The sequence below is a fragment of the Capricornis sumatraensis genome, chromosome 4, assembly GCF_032405125.1.
Source record: "Capricornis sumatraensis isolate serow.1 chromosome 4, serow.2, whole genome shotgun sequence".
In the NCBI taxonomy this organism is placed as follows: Eukaryota; Metazoa; Chordata; class Mammalia; order Artiodactyla; family Bovidae; genus Capricornis; species Capricornis sumatraensis.
In genome coordinates this window covers 54,042,453-54,058,329 of record NC_091072.1, presented here as the reverse complement: position 1 = coordinate 54,058,329, position 15,877 = coordinate 54,042,453, and the positions used below count along the sequence as shown (strand labels likewise).

Genomic DNA, 15,877 nt, shown 5'->3' with positions numbered 1-15,877 from the left:
CATAACTGTATGGTTTTCTATCTTGTTTTTCCACATTGATACATTCTTTACTGTACCATGTAGTACTTGCTGTTTCAGGCTGGAATCTGATCATCTTATGGGCTTTCCTAGTGGCTCACATGGTAAAGAATCCACCTGCAATGCAGGAGATCTGGGTTTGATCCCTGGGTCTGGAAGATGCCCTGGAGAAGGGAATGCCTACCCACTCCAGTATTCTTGCCTGGAAATTCCATGGACAGAGGACTCTGGCTGGCTGCAGTCCGTGGGGTTGCAGAGTCAAAGAACTACTTATTTAAAATTTTTTTTAAAAAATTATAGGAGTATAGTTGATTTGTAATCTTTCAATTAAGACTTATCATTTAATTTTGACTATGTGTTAGTTGCTCAGTCGTGTCCATCTCTTTGCTACCCCATGGACTGTAGTCTGCCAGGCTCCTCCATCAATTTGATTTTCCAGGCAAGAATACTGGAGTGGATTGCCATTTCCTTCTCCAGTGGATGTTCCCGACCCAGGAATTAAACCTGGGTCTCCTGCATTGCAGGCAGACTCTTTACTTTACCATCTGAGCCACCAGGGAAGCCCTACTTTTGACTGTGTTATTAAAATGAAACTGCAGAAGACAAAACCGAGTCTTCAACCAGCCTTCAGCAGAAGGCTGCCCTATTGGTTTCAAGGCAACATACTTTTCCCATTTCCCTGGTGGCTCAGTGGTAAAGAATCTGCCTGCCAAGCAGGAGATGCAGGTTTGATCCCTGGGTTGGAACAATTCCTTGGAGAAGGAAATGGCAACCCACTTTAGTATGCTTGGCTGGGAAATCCCATGGACAGAGGAGCCTGGTGGGCTGTAGTCCATGGGGTTGTGAAAGAGTCGGACATGACTTAGCGACTAAATAGCAGCAATAATAGTTTTCTCACCTCAATGCTTAATATTAACTTACAGCTATCTTTTGGAGGGGGTGAGGTCTAGCTTAGAATCAGCATTAAAAATATTTTCTCACCTTTAATTTTTAGCTATTTTAAAAAATAAGCATTAATCATTATATGTTTGTGGTGAATTCCACCCCCGCCCCCCGCTTTTTTTTCTTTTTTTAAACTGAGGGCATAGAAAACACTAGAAGGGGGATATGTTGTGTTTTTTAATGCTTGACTTCCAAAAATGTTTAAATTGGTTGATGAATGATAACCCTTGAAAATTTTTTTCTAAGCTTTTAAAATGTTTCCAAATTAAAGATATAATTTTTAAACAGTGATTGGTTTTGTCTGAAAAATCAAATGTAGGATATTGTTTTGTTTGATCGGCAATGTGAATTTTTTAAAATAATGGTAATTGTTCCAACATTCTCTATCAGTTGTTTTATATAACCTGGAATTGTGTGTGCTTTTATACATACCCAAACTGATATGTTGTTATTTTTACTTTATAGGAGCCATCTAGAACAGTTTCAGGAAGATACAAAAGGTAAGAATCCGTAAGTTAAGACTAAGAACATATTGTAAACATAAGTATAATGTCAGAAACCTTAATTGTCCTCTTAAAAAGAAACTGCATTGTAGGCAGACCACAGCTTACTCTCACATACTCTGCAGTCCGAAAACTGCACACTACATGGATTTGTAAAGGTTTGATGAACTTAGCAAAAGAAAACTTAGAGTCATTTTCACTTGTGTGTTTAAACACTGAAAAGATAAGTATAACAGCTGTATTAGTCAGCTTGGAATGCCATAACAGAATGCCATAGACAGGATGGCTAAAATAGAAATTTATTTTCTCACAGTTCTGGAGGCTGTGAAGTCCAAAATCAGTCAGAGTGACAGCATGGTCTGGTTCTGATGAGGGTTCCCTTCTTGACTCTCAGAGAACTGCCTGCTCACTGTGACCTCATGTGATGGAGAGAGTGGGTAATTTGGTCCCATTCTGTTGAGGAAGGCCCGCCTGCCAGTTGCAGACTTAGCAGCTCGCCGCTGTGTCCTCACGTAGTGGGAGGGGCTGGAGAGCTCTGTGGTGGCAGTGCTCTCACACAGGTGCAGAAGGGCTCCAGCTTTGTGACCTAGGCACCTCCCGCAGCCTCACCTTCCAGTGCCCTTACGGTGGACATTAGGGTTTCAACATAAGAGTTGGGAGGGACACAAGCATTCAAACCAGAGCAAGTCCATAGCACCACCTATTCACAATTGAATAATGCTTTTTACCAGAAAATGTGTTTGAGTGTATGTGCTTATGTATAGGAGGAAGATCAGAATTACGTATGAGAAGTTGTTTAACAGAGTTGCCTGAAGTAGTAATGTCCTTCCCTGTTAAAGCCATAAAGTTGCAGAAGATGTGGTCATCATGCTTGTGCTAATAATTGTAGAATAATGGTAAATCTTATCTTCTAATGTCCAGGGTGCTTTATGGAGATCTCATTCAATTTTTGCAGTTATCTTATAAAGAAGGTACTGTTGGTAAAATATTTGCTTTTACTTTGTAGGTGAGGGAAATGAGATAAAGAGGTAGAATAATTTCACTGTGGTTACAAAACTAGTCAGTATGAACGCAAATTTGAACTCAGGCAACCTGACTCCAGAACCCACATGCCTGTGCAAGACAATCTACTTAGATTTATATGTATAAAACCTCTGTTTTCCTCTGTTTTATGTTAAGTTTAAAATATATGGTTAAAAGTTGTGGATGTTATAGTGTATATAAATAAAATATTGAATAGGAAGAGCTGTAATTTTATTACTAACTTATTAAATAGAAAAGATGTAAATGTTTAGTGATAAAACAATGTTTAAGAAGGCTAAGGTAATCAATGACTGAGTAAGTAAATCTGACATATTTGCCACTGCTGCTGCCTTTCACTTTAATTCCTGAGTAATTTTGATATAGGTATAATGAAGCCTGTGATTCCTTTAAACTTCTAACATGTAAGCATTGTTTGGTAATTTTTATTTAGCATGACTAGTTTAAACTGGAAAGAATCTTTTTTTGTTTGCTAGCAAGCATTGTCAATCAAAAAGCTTTGATTTGGCCCATTTGCAGGCCACGTTCTCAAACCAAAATATTTTTATCAGTTTTTGTTTTGGGAAATAAAAATGAACTTCAGTAATGATACCACATTTGTTGTATCATTCATACACATTTAGTTCTTAAGTCAGTTCAGTTCAGTTGCTCAGTCCTGTCCGATTCTTTGCGACCCCGTAAATCGCAGCACTCCGGGCCTCCCTGTCCATCACCAACTCCCAGAGTTTACTCAAACTCATGTCCATTAAGTCGGTGATGCCATCCAGCCATCTCATCTTCTGTCGTCCCCTTCTCCTCCTGCCCCCAATCCCTCCCAGCATCAGAGTCTTTTCCAGTGAGTCAACTCTTCGCATGATACACCTTAAATTGTAATTGGCACTTTTCAGATTTGCATTCTTTAGTTAGAGTCATCCGGGGAATAATTTCCTTTCAAATCTTCATCAGAAGCTTAACTTACCATTGATCATTTATTTACCATTTATCATTGTGTTAAATCAGGAAGACAATTGATTTCACATGGTGAATGTTTTTATTTTTAGGCTTTTTAGACCATTATTTTACTTGTGACCTGTTTGTACACTTGTTGCTTCTTTTATTTTCATAGCCTAGAAGATGTGGTTTGTTACTTTTCAACTCTCAAAGGTTTAGCCATGTTTAATACTACTAAAAAAACAAAAAATTTTTAAAGTTTCTAATCATTATTCACAAACTCTTTGCAACTCAGACACAAGATAAAAAACAAACAAAATCTAGATCTGAACTTATCAGTGCCTTATCTAGAGGAATTTGTTGTATTGTGTATCAACAGTTCATTGCATTCATTAATCTGTCAACAAGTTGCAACAAAGACTGGAGAATGTATATTTCTTGGAGAGGGTGTCTGCTGATTAATGGGAATGAAAAAAAGGAGGAATGGTCTAAAGGATAGGTATTTGGCATTGTATGTTAGAAAATATTTTCAGTAAACCAAATAACTTATACATATGGCTAGACAAACTTAAAAAGTCATTAGAGGATACAAGCCATCCACAAGACCAGTTTGTGTGTGTTGTTATAAATTATGATTTAAATATTAATTTTTTCTTACAGTTATCAAGGATGCATTGAATTTGTTAAGCAGTGACTCTAGTTATGCCCTATTTATTGAATCAACTCGTTTACCTAGAACATTTCTTAAATATTCACTGAACTCCTTTTTATAAAACATGTTTAAATGGGCCTCCCTGGTGATCTAGTGGTTAAGGGTTTGCGCTCCCAGTGCAGGTCCGATCGCTGATCAGGGAACTAGATCGCATATGCCACAACTAAGAGTTTGTATGCTGCAGCTAAAGGCTCCTCCGCATGCCACAGCAGAGGTTGAAGATCCCTGTGTGCTGCGAGTAAGACCCGACACAGCCAAAGAAATAAATATTTTTTTTTTAAAAAAAACTATGTTTCAATAACTTTGGAAAATTATTTGGAGGTGGGGGTCATAAAGTTTCTGAAACTTAAGGTTTAGGAAGGGTGGACTGGTGGTCATGTATTTGTGGGGTTTTTTTCTCCCCAATGTGTAATTTTCATAATAGAATGTTTACTTGGTTAAGTTTATAGTGATCTCTTTAAGATAATTTACTGTATTTAACATATGAGAAAAGAACATGTATGATAGCCCCTAACAGAAAAACTTAAATTTATAACAGTGAGATAGTGTATATGCTATAATATATTAAAGTTACAATACGGACATTAAACTGATGTTGTAGAAAACATTACCTATAAGAATTAATAATTACAGGAAAAATATTACCTATTTATATTAAACGAGTAGAGGGAGCGCACATAACAAAGAGTATGATAATAAAACAATGTCTCTTATATAAAGTGTTCTAAACTTGAGCTCTGTTGACAAGCTGCTAAATTTCTATATAAAGAATATCATGCTTATTTGGGAGAAGAGCTACATTTTTCATCAGATTTTCAAAGGGATCTGCAATCCAAAAAGGTTATGAACTACTAATAATTGATATACTGTGGAATTGTGGCTCAGCTGGTAAAGAATCCACCTGCAATACAGGAGACCTGGGCTCGATCCCTGGGTTGGGAAGACCCCCTGGAGAAGGGAAAGGCTACCCACTCCGGTAGTCTGACCTGGAGAATTCCATGGACTGTATAGTTCATGGGGTCGCAAAGAGTGGGACACGACTGAGCGACTTTCACTTTCACAACATCTGTTGTCTCTGGGTTATTGGGGTTACTGGAGAGATTGAGCATATTATCTGTTTCCCACGGTGAATGTGTATCGTAATTTTAATAGAGTCTGAGAAGTGACTTTTGTATTTAGCTGTCGCTCTGTTTATGTGTGTGTGTTTAAAGGGAGAGAGAGCCTACACAGCGGGTGGGGCTGTTAGGACGGTGGAACTGGAGTGGTGGAGTGCAATAAGGCAGTGAACATATTACAATTCGAGGCTAGGCTTGCACTTGCTGGTTATTTAAGAATGTTACAGTTTAGCCAGTACTTCTGGATATTTGATATCCTTTCTAAAAGAAGGATTTTACTCATGAGCCTTGTATTACTTCTAATTGCAAAACTTTAAAATACCTTATTTTAGCATAAAATTCCTCTAGTTGTAATCTCATGGTGCTGCCAATCTTGTCCTCATGGTAGTTTTAGAATAACAATGTTTTATCCCCCAACACAACACCTTCTACTCTTCCCACAGAAAATTCCCAGAGGGGGGAAATTTTCAGTAAATGGTGGTGTTTATCCTTGATAATACTGTTTATTCTTTCTCTTTTTCTGAACATTTTGGTTAATAACTTTGTAACTAAGGGCAGAGGAGGATTCTTTTTGGAGGTGTATTAGTTAGAGATTTGTGTTAACATTCCTGAATAGAACATTGCAATCTTCTTGGAGTTAATAAAACAATCTTTTATTCTGGGTATTGTGCACTGTACATATCTAGCCCTGAAAATCAGTTAAAACATTTCTGTTTTTAAAATAAACAGAACTAAATTTGGCAATAAGAGCTAGTAATACAATTATTCACAATTATGACAGTATTCTTTACAAACATAATACATAGTAGGGATAAATCACTGATTTTTTTTCAGTAATATTTCTTGTTTTGAATTTGTGTATTATCATTTGCATAAAGCCTAATAAGAAGGACTTTTTAATGAATAGATTAAACTTTTTGAAATCTTACTTTAAGCTTGTATGTACATCAAGCAAATACAAACATATTAAGGTATATCCACATGTTGGGTTTTTATTTGTAGTTGTCAGCATTGTAGTTTGTATTTGAATAATCATGTGGTTGATGCAGGTGAGTGGACTTTTTTTAAGTGAAAAGAGGCCTTTAAAACGATTCTGGTTCTCTTTTATGTATGCTGCAACTTAGGCGACACCTTGCTCTCTCGAGTCCCTCCTACCCCTCTGCCGGCATTTCCCGGTGTTGTTCGTATTTCTTCCTTTCCTGTACTTACTCTCTATGTGTTGGTGTTACTCAGCACTTTGTCGTATTGTTTTTGTTCTATTTGCACTAGAAAATTTTTTTCACTCTGATTACTTCAGTTATTATAGATACCTATGCTGATGATTCCAAATCATTAGGTCCATTCCTATATAACCAACAACTTTAAAATATATATTTTTAGATATCATAGAAGCATCTTAAACTCAGCATGTTCAAAAGCAAACTTGTGAAACTTAGATTTCAGTGAAAGTGAATGTGACGTTGCTCAGTCTTGTCTGACTCTGCCACCCCATGGACTGTAGCTTAACAGGCTCCTCTGTCCGTGGAATTTTCCAGGCAAGAGTACTGGAGTGGGCTGCATTTCCTTCTCCAGGGGATCTTCCTGACCCAGGGATCGAACCCGGGTCTCCTGCATTGGAGACAGATGCTTTACCATCTGAGCCACCAGGGAAGCCCTAGATTTCAGTACTTGGTATCAAAATCCATTCTTACTCTAGTCAGAAATCTGGACGTTGCTTTTGACCCTTCTTTTTTTTTCCCCCTCACTGCCTCGTTAACATTCAGTCATTTACCAAAACTTGTTGAATTTACTTCCTGTGTAGCTCTAGTGCCTACCCACCAATCTAGGATATCATCATCCCTTACATAGATTATAATAGCTTCCACACTGGTCTCCCTGCCTTCAGTTTTGCTTATTTCCTGTCCACTTTGTTAAAATGATTCTCTCACTTTCCCTGCTTTAATGACTTCCTGTGACCTTTAAATGAGTCTAAGCTAGTTTCCAAGGCAGGGTGATACTCAAGATAACATTGGGTGCAGGAGGAAAATATTAGATCTTCTATTTGTATTTACCTTTTAATTTAAAAGACACTAAGACATTTACACTCATCTCTTGATACATGGGGTATTGGGTCCAGGACCACCAAAGATACCAAAATCTGTGGATGCTCAATTCCCTTATGTAAAATGATGTATTTGTGTATAATTTATGCACATCTTCCTGTATACTTTAAATCTCTAGAATACTTATAGTACCTAATACAGTGTAAGTGCTATATGAATATAAGTTTTGCATTTTGGAAATTTCCGGAATTCCCTTACTCTGAATATTTTCTTCCATGGGGATTGGTTTAGTTTGTGGATATGGAACCCACAGATTCATAGGACCCACTGATGCTTAGTAACTCACACGCTGTACTAGTTCAGTTCAGTTGCTCAGTTGAGTCCAACTCTTTGTGACCCCATGAATTGCAGCACGCCAGGCCTCCCTGTCCATCAGCAACCCACAGAGTTCACTCAAACTCATGTCCATCAAGTCAGTGATGCCATCCAGCCATCTCATCCTCTGTTGTTCCTTTCTCCTCCTGCCCCCAATCCCTCCCAGCATCAGAGTCTTTTCCAGTGAGTCAACTCTTTGCATGAGGTGGCCAAAGTACTGGAGTTTCAGCTTTAGCATCAGTCCTTCAAGAATTGAGAACACCCAGGGCTGATCTCCTTTAGAATGGACTGGTTGGATCTCCTTGCAGTCCAAGGGACTCTCAAGAGTCTTCTCCAACACCACAGTTCAAACGCATCAATTCTTCGGTGCTCAGCTTTCTTCACAGTCCAACTCTCACATCCATACACGACCACAGGAAAAACCATAGCCTTGACTAGACGGACCTTTGTTGGCAAAGTAATGTCTCTGCTTTTGAATATGCTATCTAGGTTGGCCATAACTTTTCTTCCAAAGAGTAAGCGTCTTTTAATTTCATGGCTGCAGTCACCATCTGCAGTGATTTTGGAGCCCCCCAAAATAAAGTCTGACACTGTTTCCCCATCTATTTCCCATGAAGTGATGGGACCAGATGCCATGATCTTTGTTTTCTGAATGTTGAGCTTTAAGCCAACTTGTTCACTCTCCTCTTTCACCTTCATCAAGAGGCTTTTTAGTTTCTCTTCACTTTCTGCTATAAGGGTGGTATCGTGTGCATATCTGAGGTTATTGATATTTCTCCCGGCAATCTTGATTCCAGCTTGTGCTTCTTCCAGCCCAGCGTTTCTCATGATGCACTCTGCATATAAGTTAAATAAGCAGGGTGACAATATACAGCCTTGATGTACTCCTTTTCCTATTTGGAACCAAGTCTGTTGTTCCATGTCCAGTTCTAACTGTTGCTTCCTGACCTGCATACAGGTTTCTCAAGAGGCAGGTCATGTGGTCTTGTATTCCCATGTCTGTGCTAGTTACTAACTTGTTATTCCCTTGTTTTGTGTATCAGATAATTATTTGATACTGGAGGTATCCTGAAGAAAGTGTATTTTGTTTGACTACCTTCTAAATCTTATACAGTACTGTAATTTGAATGGTTAAATGGATTTACAATTTATTATGTAGTTTAATACTCATAAAGTTGGTAAGTCTGGTGAGGGGAAACTTACGGAGAATATCAAACCAAGCATATAAATGCAAAGGTGGTCATGTGGTTTTTTTAGTTGGCAAGATACATAAAATCAGATCTGTTCTTACAAATTAGAAAAAAATTTTTTGATGCTTTGGATATTTAAGTGAAAAATTTAAAAACTCTGTGAGGCATCTCTGTTATAGCCATAAAGACAAAAAATGCATGCTCATCTTAGAACTGCACCTTCGAATCTTTATATTTCGTAAGTTAAAATAAGTTCCTCAGAAGTAAAGAAGCATCTTCAAATTATACTTTCGTTAAAAACATTATAGTCAGTTTTTGTGAAAACAAAGAAAACATACCATAGTTAAAATGTACACTTAAAATTCTTTTCATCCCTTTATGTTCTATTTTTTGTGATACAGATAATATTTTAATTATACCATATTCTAATCATAGTATTTCATTTACATATATATTTGTGTAATAAATTATATATGAATATAATATATAATAACATATAATACTATAAGTCATAATATAAAATAGATAAATATACATACCAATGTGTATATAGTGAATAAATTTAGAAACCATTCGTTGAAATTCTTCTTAAAATAGTTTTCAGTCTCCTGCTTGCTATTCCAGTGTCATATCTTATCACTCCTATGTTTACATTTCATGCTTTAGCCATATTGGATTTTTCTGTTTCTCAATAGACCACATACTCTTTCATATTTGCACATTCTTATTCCTCTTTTAAGTCTTGAGTTTAAACATTCTTTTAATGCTGTTCAAAGTGTGGTCCTTGAACTGTTTGTTTCTAACCTATGACAAAGTAAGAATAAAACATAAAAGTAAATATTTAGAAGCCTGAATTTCATTTTGACATTGTCATCATCACACCCAAGTGCATGATAAGTGGACTCCTTTATGAACAGGATATCGACTAATTCAAGTACCATGGTACATATGTGTTGTTTGTTTTTTTTTTAACTTTTGCCCTAACTTTTTAGAGCAAAATTGAGGAAAAGGTACACAGGTTTCCCATGTAAACCTGTCCTTACACATGGATAGCTTCCGTCCTACAGGAGGTGTATTTGTTACAGTTGAGGAACGTACACATCATAACCAAAGTCCCTGGTTTATATGGTTCACTCTTGGTGCTGTTCCTTCTGTAGATTTGGACAAGTGCATAATGACATGCCTCCATCACTATGTAAAACGATACTGTGGTATCATTTTAGTCTCTGATCTTTCTACGCTCCATAGTTTTGCCTTTGCCACAGTCATATAATTGAAACCAAACAGTGTATAGCCTTCTCAGCTTGGCTTCTTTCACTTAGTAGTATACAGTTTAAATTTCCTCCATATTGTTTCATGGTTTAATAGCTTATTTCTTTTTATGCACTGAATAATATTCCATTTTCTGGATATACCACAGTTTATTTATCCACTTACTTAGGAAAGGGCAGTGTGATTGCTCTCAAGTTTTGGCAGTTATGAATAAAGCTTCTATAAACATCCATGTGTAGGTTTTTGTGTAGACATATGTTTTCAGCTCCTTTAGATTAATACCAAGGAGTACAATCCATGATAAGAGTATGTTTAGTTTTATAAGAAACCACCAAACTGTCTCAGAAGCAGCTGTACCAGTTTACATTCCTACCAGCAGTGAATAAGAGTTAATGTTGCTCTATATCCTCACCAGTGTTGATCCTGATTTTAGCCATTTTAATGTGTGTGTAGCAGTATCTGATTGTAATTTGCATTTCCCTGATTACAGATGATATGGAACGTCTTCTCATATGCTAATTTGCCATCTGTATATCTTGTTTTCTGAGGTGTCTGTTAAGGTCTTTGGCTCAGTTTTCAGTCTGATGGTTTGTTATTGTTAAATTGTAGAATTCTCTACAATTGTTTTGGATAATACTTCTTTATCAGATATATCCTTTTGTAAGTATTTTCTTCCAGGTGGCTTGTCTTGTTCTTTTAACATTGTCTTTCCCAGAGCAGAGATATTTAGAATTTTAATGAAGTTCAGCTGTCAATCATGGCTTCCCAGGTGGCTCAGTGGTAAAGAACCTGCCTGCCAGTTCAGGAGACGCAGGTTTGATCCCTGGGTCAGGAAGGTCTCCTGGAGAAGGAAAGGGCAACCCACTCCATTACACTTGCCTCAGAAATGCAATGGATAGAGGAGCATGGTGGACTACAGTCCAAGGGGTTGCAAAATAATCAGATACGACTTAGTGACTAAACAGCAACAACTGTCAACTATTTTTCTTGGATTGTGCCTTTGCTGTTGTACCTAAGAAGTCTTCAGCATACCCAGAGTCTTCTACATTTTCTCCTATGTTAGTTGTCTTCTATGAGATTATATATGAATAGTTTGCATTTTTCCTTTAGGTCTTGATCCATTTTGAGTTAACTTTTGTTAAGGGTATAAGTTCTTTGTTTTATCTTTCATTGCATGCGCACGTCCAGTTGTTTTCCATTTGTTGAAAAACAGTTTTGTTCCATTATACTGCCTGTACTCCTTGTCAGAGAGTTGTGGCTTATTTACGTGAGTCTCTTCCTGCTTCTGTTGCTGTTCCATTGTTCTGTCTGTCTCTTCTTTTACCAGTACTGCACTGTCCTGATTACTGTAGCTTTAAACTAAGTCTTGAAGTTGGGTGGTGTTAGCCCTCCGATTTTGTTAATTAATATTGTGTTGCCTATTCTGGATCTGGCCTCTCCATGTAAACTTTAGAATTAGTTTGTCAGTAGCCACAAAATAGCTTGTTAGGATTTTGATTGGGCTTGCATTGAGCCAAGAGATCAATGGGAAATCAAAGTCGGGAAGAAGTGGCGCGTTACCAACATTGACTCTTCCTGTCCACTAACTGGTTTCTCCGTTTACTTAGTTCTTCTTTGGTATCTGTCATCAGTTTTTGTTGTTTTCCTCATATAGATGTTTTACATTTTGTTAGATTTGTACATAAGTATCTCATTTTGTAGAGAGCTAATGTAAATGTATTGTTTTAAATTTCAAATCTCACTTGTTCATTGCTAGTGTGTAGGAAAGGGATTGACTTTTGTGTATTGCCCTTATATCTTGCAGACTTGCTATAATTACTTATTAGTTTCAGGAATTTTTTTGTGTTGGTCCTTTCAGATTTTCTCCATAGGTGATCATATCATCTGTGAACAAAGGCAGTTTTATTTCGTCCTTCCCCGTCTATATACCTTTTATTTCCTTTTCTTGTCTTATTGTATTACCTAAACTTCCAGTGGTGGCTTCCCTGTATGGACTTCCCTGGTGGCTCAGATGGTAAGGTGTCTGCCTACAATGCGGGAGACTCGGGTTCAATCCCTGGGTCAGGAAGATCTCCTGAAGAAGGTAATGGCAACCTACCAGTATTCTTGCCTGGAAAATAACATGGACAGAGGAGCCTGGTAGGCTTCAGTCCATGGGATCGCAAAGTCACACACGACTGAGCAACTTCATAGTCACAGACTTCCAGTAAGATACTGAAAAGGAATTGGTGAAAGGGGGACATTCTTGCCTTGTTGTTGATGTTAGCAGGAAAGCTTTCAGTGTCTCACCACTAGGTATGATGTAGGGTGGGAGGGTGGGGGTGTGGATGTGGGTGTGGGTGGTGTGTGTTTGTGTGTGTGTAGATATTCTTTATCAGGTTTAGGAAATTCCCTTCTGTGCTTAGTTAGTACTTTTTTTTTTTATCATATATAGACGTTAGATTTTGTCAAATGCTTTTTCTGTGTATGTGTGACATGTGATCCTTCTTTAGCCTGTTACTGCAATAGATTACATAATTGTGTGTGTGTATGTGTGTTTTAACAGAACCAGCCTTGAATAAATTCCAGTTGATTTTTGGTGGATAATTTTTTCTATACATTCTCAAATTCGATGTGCAAATATTTTTTTGAGGATTTTTGCATCAGTGTTCATGAGAGATCTTAATCTTTATTTTTTAGTTTTCTTATGAAATCTGTCTGATTTTGGTATTAGAGTAATGCTGGCTTCATAAAATTTAGACGTATTCTTTCTGTTTTTACTTCTGAAAGAGATTTTAGTAATCTGTATAATTTCTTCCTTAGTTTATGGATGGATCACTAGTGAACTCATCTGGGCCTGGTACTTTCTGTTTTTCAAAGTTATTAATTATTGATTCAATTTCTTTAATACATACCAGCCTATTGAAATTATTTGTTTCTTCTTGTGTGAATTTTGACAGATTGTTGCTTCCAAGCAATTGATCTGTTTCATCTAGGTTATCAAATTTGTGGTCAGAGTATTCCTTTCTTATTATTTTAATGTCCATGGAATCTTCATTTCTGTTGGTAGTCTGTGTCCTCTCTTTTTCTTAGCTTGGCTAGAGGGCTGTTGGTTTTGTTGATATTTTTAAAGAAATAGCTTTTGATTCATTGATTATTCTGTATTGGTTTCCTGTTTTCAGTTTCATTAATTTCTGCTCTAGTTCTTGTTATTCTTTTATCTGCTTACTTTGGGTTTAAAATGCTCTTTCTTTCCTAGTTTCCTAGGGTAGAAACTTAGAGTATTGATTTTAGATCTGTCTTTCCTAATATATGTGTTCAGTGTACACATTCCTTTCTAAGCACTACTTTCACTGCATTCCACAGATGATAAGTTGTAAGCTTTTTTGTTTTGTTCAAAATACTTTAAAATTTCTCTTGAGATTTCTTCTTTGACCCATGTGTTATTTAGAAGTGCATTGTTTAATCTCCATGTTATTCGGGAGTTTTCCAGTTATCTTTCTGTTATCAGTTCTTGTCTAATTCTGTTGTGCTCTAAGACCAGGCACAATATGATTTCTATTCTTTTAAATTTGTGATGGTGGTTTTTATGACCCAGAGTTTGGTTTATCTTGGTCATCTTGCAAGCTAGAAAAGAATGTATATTCTGCTATGCCTGTGTTATTTTTATGTTAGTCATTTGTAAACTAAAATGTGTTAAGAATTGAAGAAAATGTGAAGATATATTTACCTTAGAAATCTTGTGTTAAATTTAATCAGACATATTCTTGTTCCATAAATAAAACAATTAAGAAGTAGACATATACTTAAATCAAAATAAATAAGTAAAAGCTAAAAATCTTTTTTATTCTTTTCAGTTTCTGCTTTTGTTAGAATTATCTAAATCTAGGAAGTAAATTTTACATTCTTTATTTTTCATCTTAATTTACTTAGGATAAAACAAACTTTACTATACTTTTTAAAAGAAAAGTTACATCTTTTTTGAATGTGACAGAAGTAGTAAACCAAATTATGATGACGGTGGAAGTAATTTCAAAGAGATACAGACCAAAAGAGTTTGTACTTGTTTTGTTGAGAAGTATTATCCCTCCTGTAGTGAGTTCAGTTTTTAGCCATTATTGATAGGGAGATGCTAAAACCATAATGGGGTTATTTGGAGTATTGTACTGGCTGCTGAAACAATAAAACCACCAAATTTAAATGGCATTTATATGCACGGCGTTACATTCACAACCACAAATGACTTATTTGAAAGAAAGACTGTCACAGTTAAGAAGCTGACAGAAGCAGATCATCAGGATTTCTTTAGTGTTTTGTGAGTTTCTTTTCCAGTCTGACTTCAGGTTGCTGACATTAAAAAAGTAGGTATAACAAGTGAAAGCTGTTAGCTGGAAGTTGTTGGATGAGTCTGTAGCAAAGTAGATAGTTCATGTAATGCTTCCCAGCTACGCCCATAATTTGTTATATTTAGGGGTACAGAAGACCAACTCTTTGACAAAGCAGGATAACGGGAATTTTTGTTACAATATGATCAATACCTTGATTTTGCTGACATTACAGTAATGTGAAGAAAGAAGTTACTTTTCACCTTCTTTGCTGACAAACACAGCTTGCTGTGAAGTGTATAAAACTTTGAAGGGCCATCAGATGCAGTTTGGCCTTTTTGTTTGCTTTGCAGGAGTGTGTTCTGATTAGATAGAGACAGTGACAGGGACAGTGCTGCAGCCTGTGCCAGAGCGTGAATCAGTGTCTGCTGCTGTCATTGCCAAGGCCTGGTCAGGCCAGCTGAGATCAACAGTCACGACAGGCGTGAATTACTGAGACGCTGATACATTATAGTTGCAGGTTAAAGAAAATTAAAAGATATTAACTGTTACCCTATGCTGACGTATTTAGTAATTTTTAGAGGGAAACATTCTGACAAAAGTGTTTGACTTTTGGGATGAACACTTCGTGTTTTTACAAGCCAAAAACAGGTTTTATAAATCAACTATACTTTAGTCTTCATTCTAATCCCCAAAAAAGGCAATGCCAAAGAACACTCAAACTACCACACAATTGTGCTCATTTCTTATGCTCAAAATTCTCCAAGCCAGGCTTCAACAGTATGTGAACAAGGAACTTCCAGATGATCAAGCTGGATTTAGAAAAGGCAGAGGAACCAGAGATCAAATTGCCAACATCCCATCATAGAAGAAGCAAGAGAGTTCCAGAAAAACATCTACTTCTGCTTCATTGACTATGCTAAAGCCTTTGACTGTGTGGATCACAACAAACTGTGGAAAATTTACCAGGCTACCTTACCTGCCTCCTGAGAAACGTGTATGCAGGGCAGGAAGCAATAGTTATAGCCAGACATGGAACAATGGACTGGTTCCAAATAGGAAAAGGAGTACGTCAAGGCTGTATATTGTCACCCTGCTTATTTAACTTCTATGCAGAGTACATCATGCAAAATGTCGGGCTGGATGAAGCCCAAGCTGGAATGAAGATAGCTAGGAGAAATATCAATAACCTCAGATACGCAAATGACACCACCCTTATGACAGAAAGCGAAGCAGAACTAAAGAGCCTCTTGATAAAAGTGAAAGAGGAGAATGAAGAAGTTGACCTAAAACTCAGCATTCAAAAACAAAGATCATGGCATCTGGTCCCATCATTTCATGGCAAATAGACGGGGAAACAGTGGAAACAGTGACAGACTTTTATTTTCTTGGGCTTCAGAATCACTGCAGGTGGTGACTGCAGCCATGAAATT

The 15,877-nt window shown here is 36.9% G+C and overlaps 1 protein-coding gene across 1 annotated transcript in view; it reads left to right on the top strand.

Annotated features, from left to right (window-relative positions):
- Positions 1–15,877, top strand: part of PAWR (pro-apoptotic WT1 regulator) — a 114,783-nt gene that overhangs the window by 86,449 nt on the left and 12,457 nt on the right. The window contains exon 3 of the mRNA XM_068970450.1: positions 1,426–1,460. Within this exon, the coding sequence (XP_068826551.1) occupies positions 1,426–1,460 (35 nt within the window). The remainder of the gene's footprint in view (positions 1–1,425; positions 1,461–15,877) is intronic.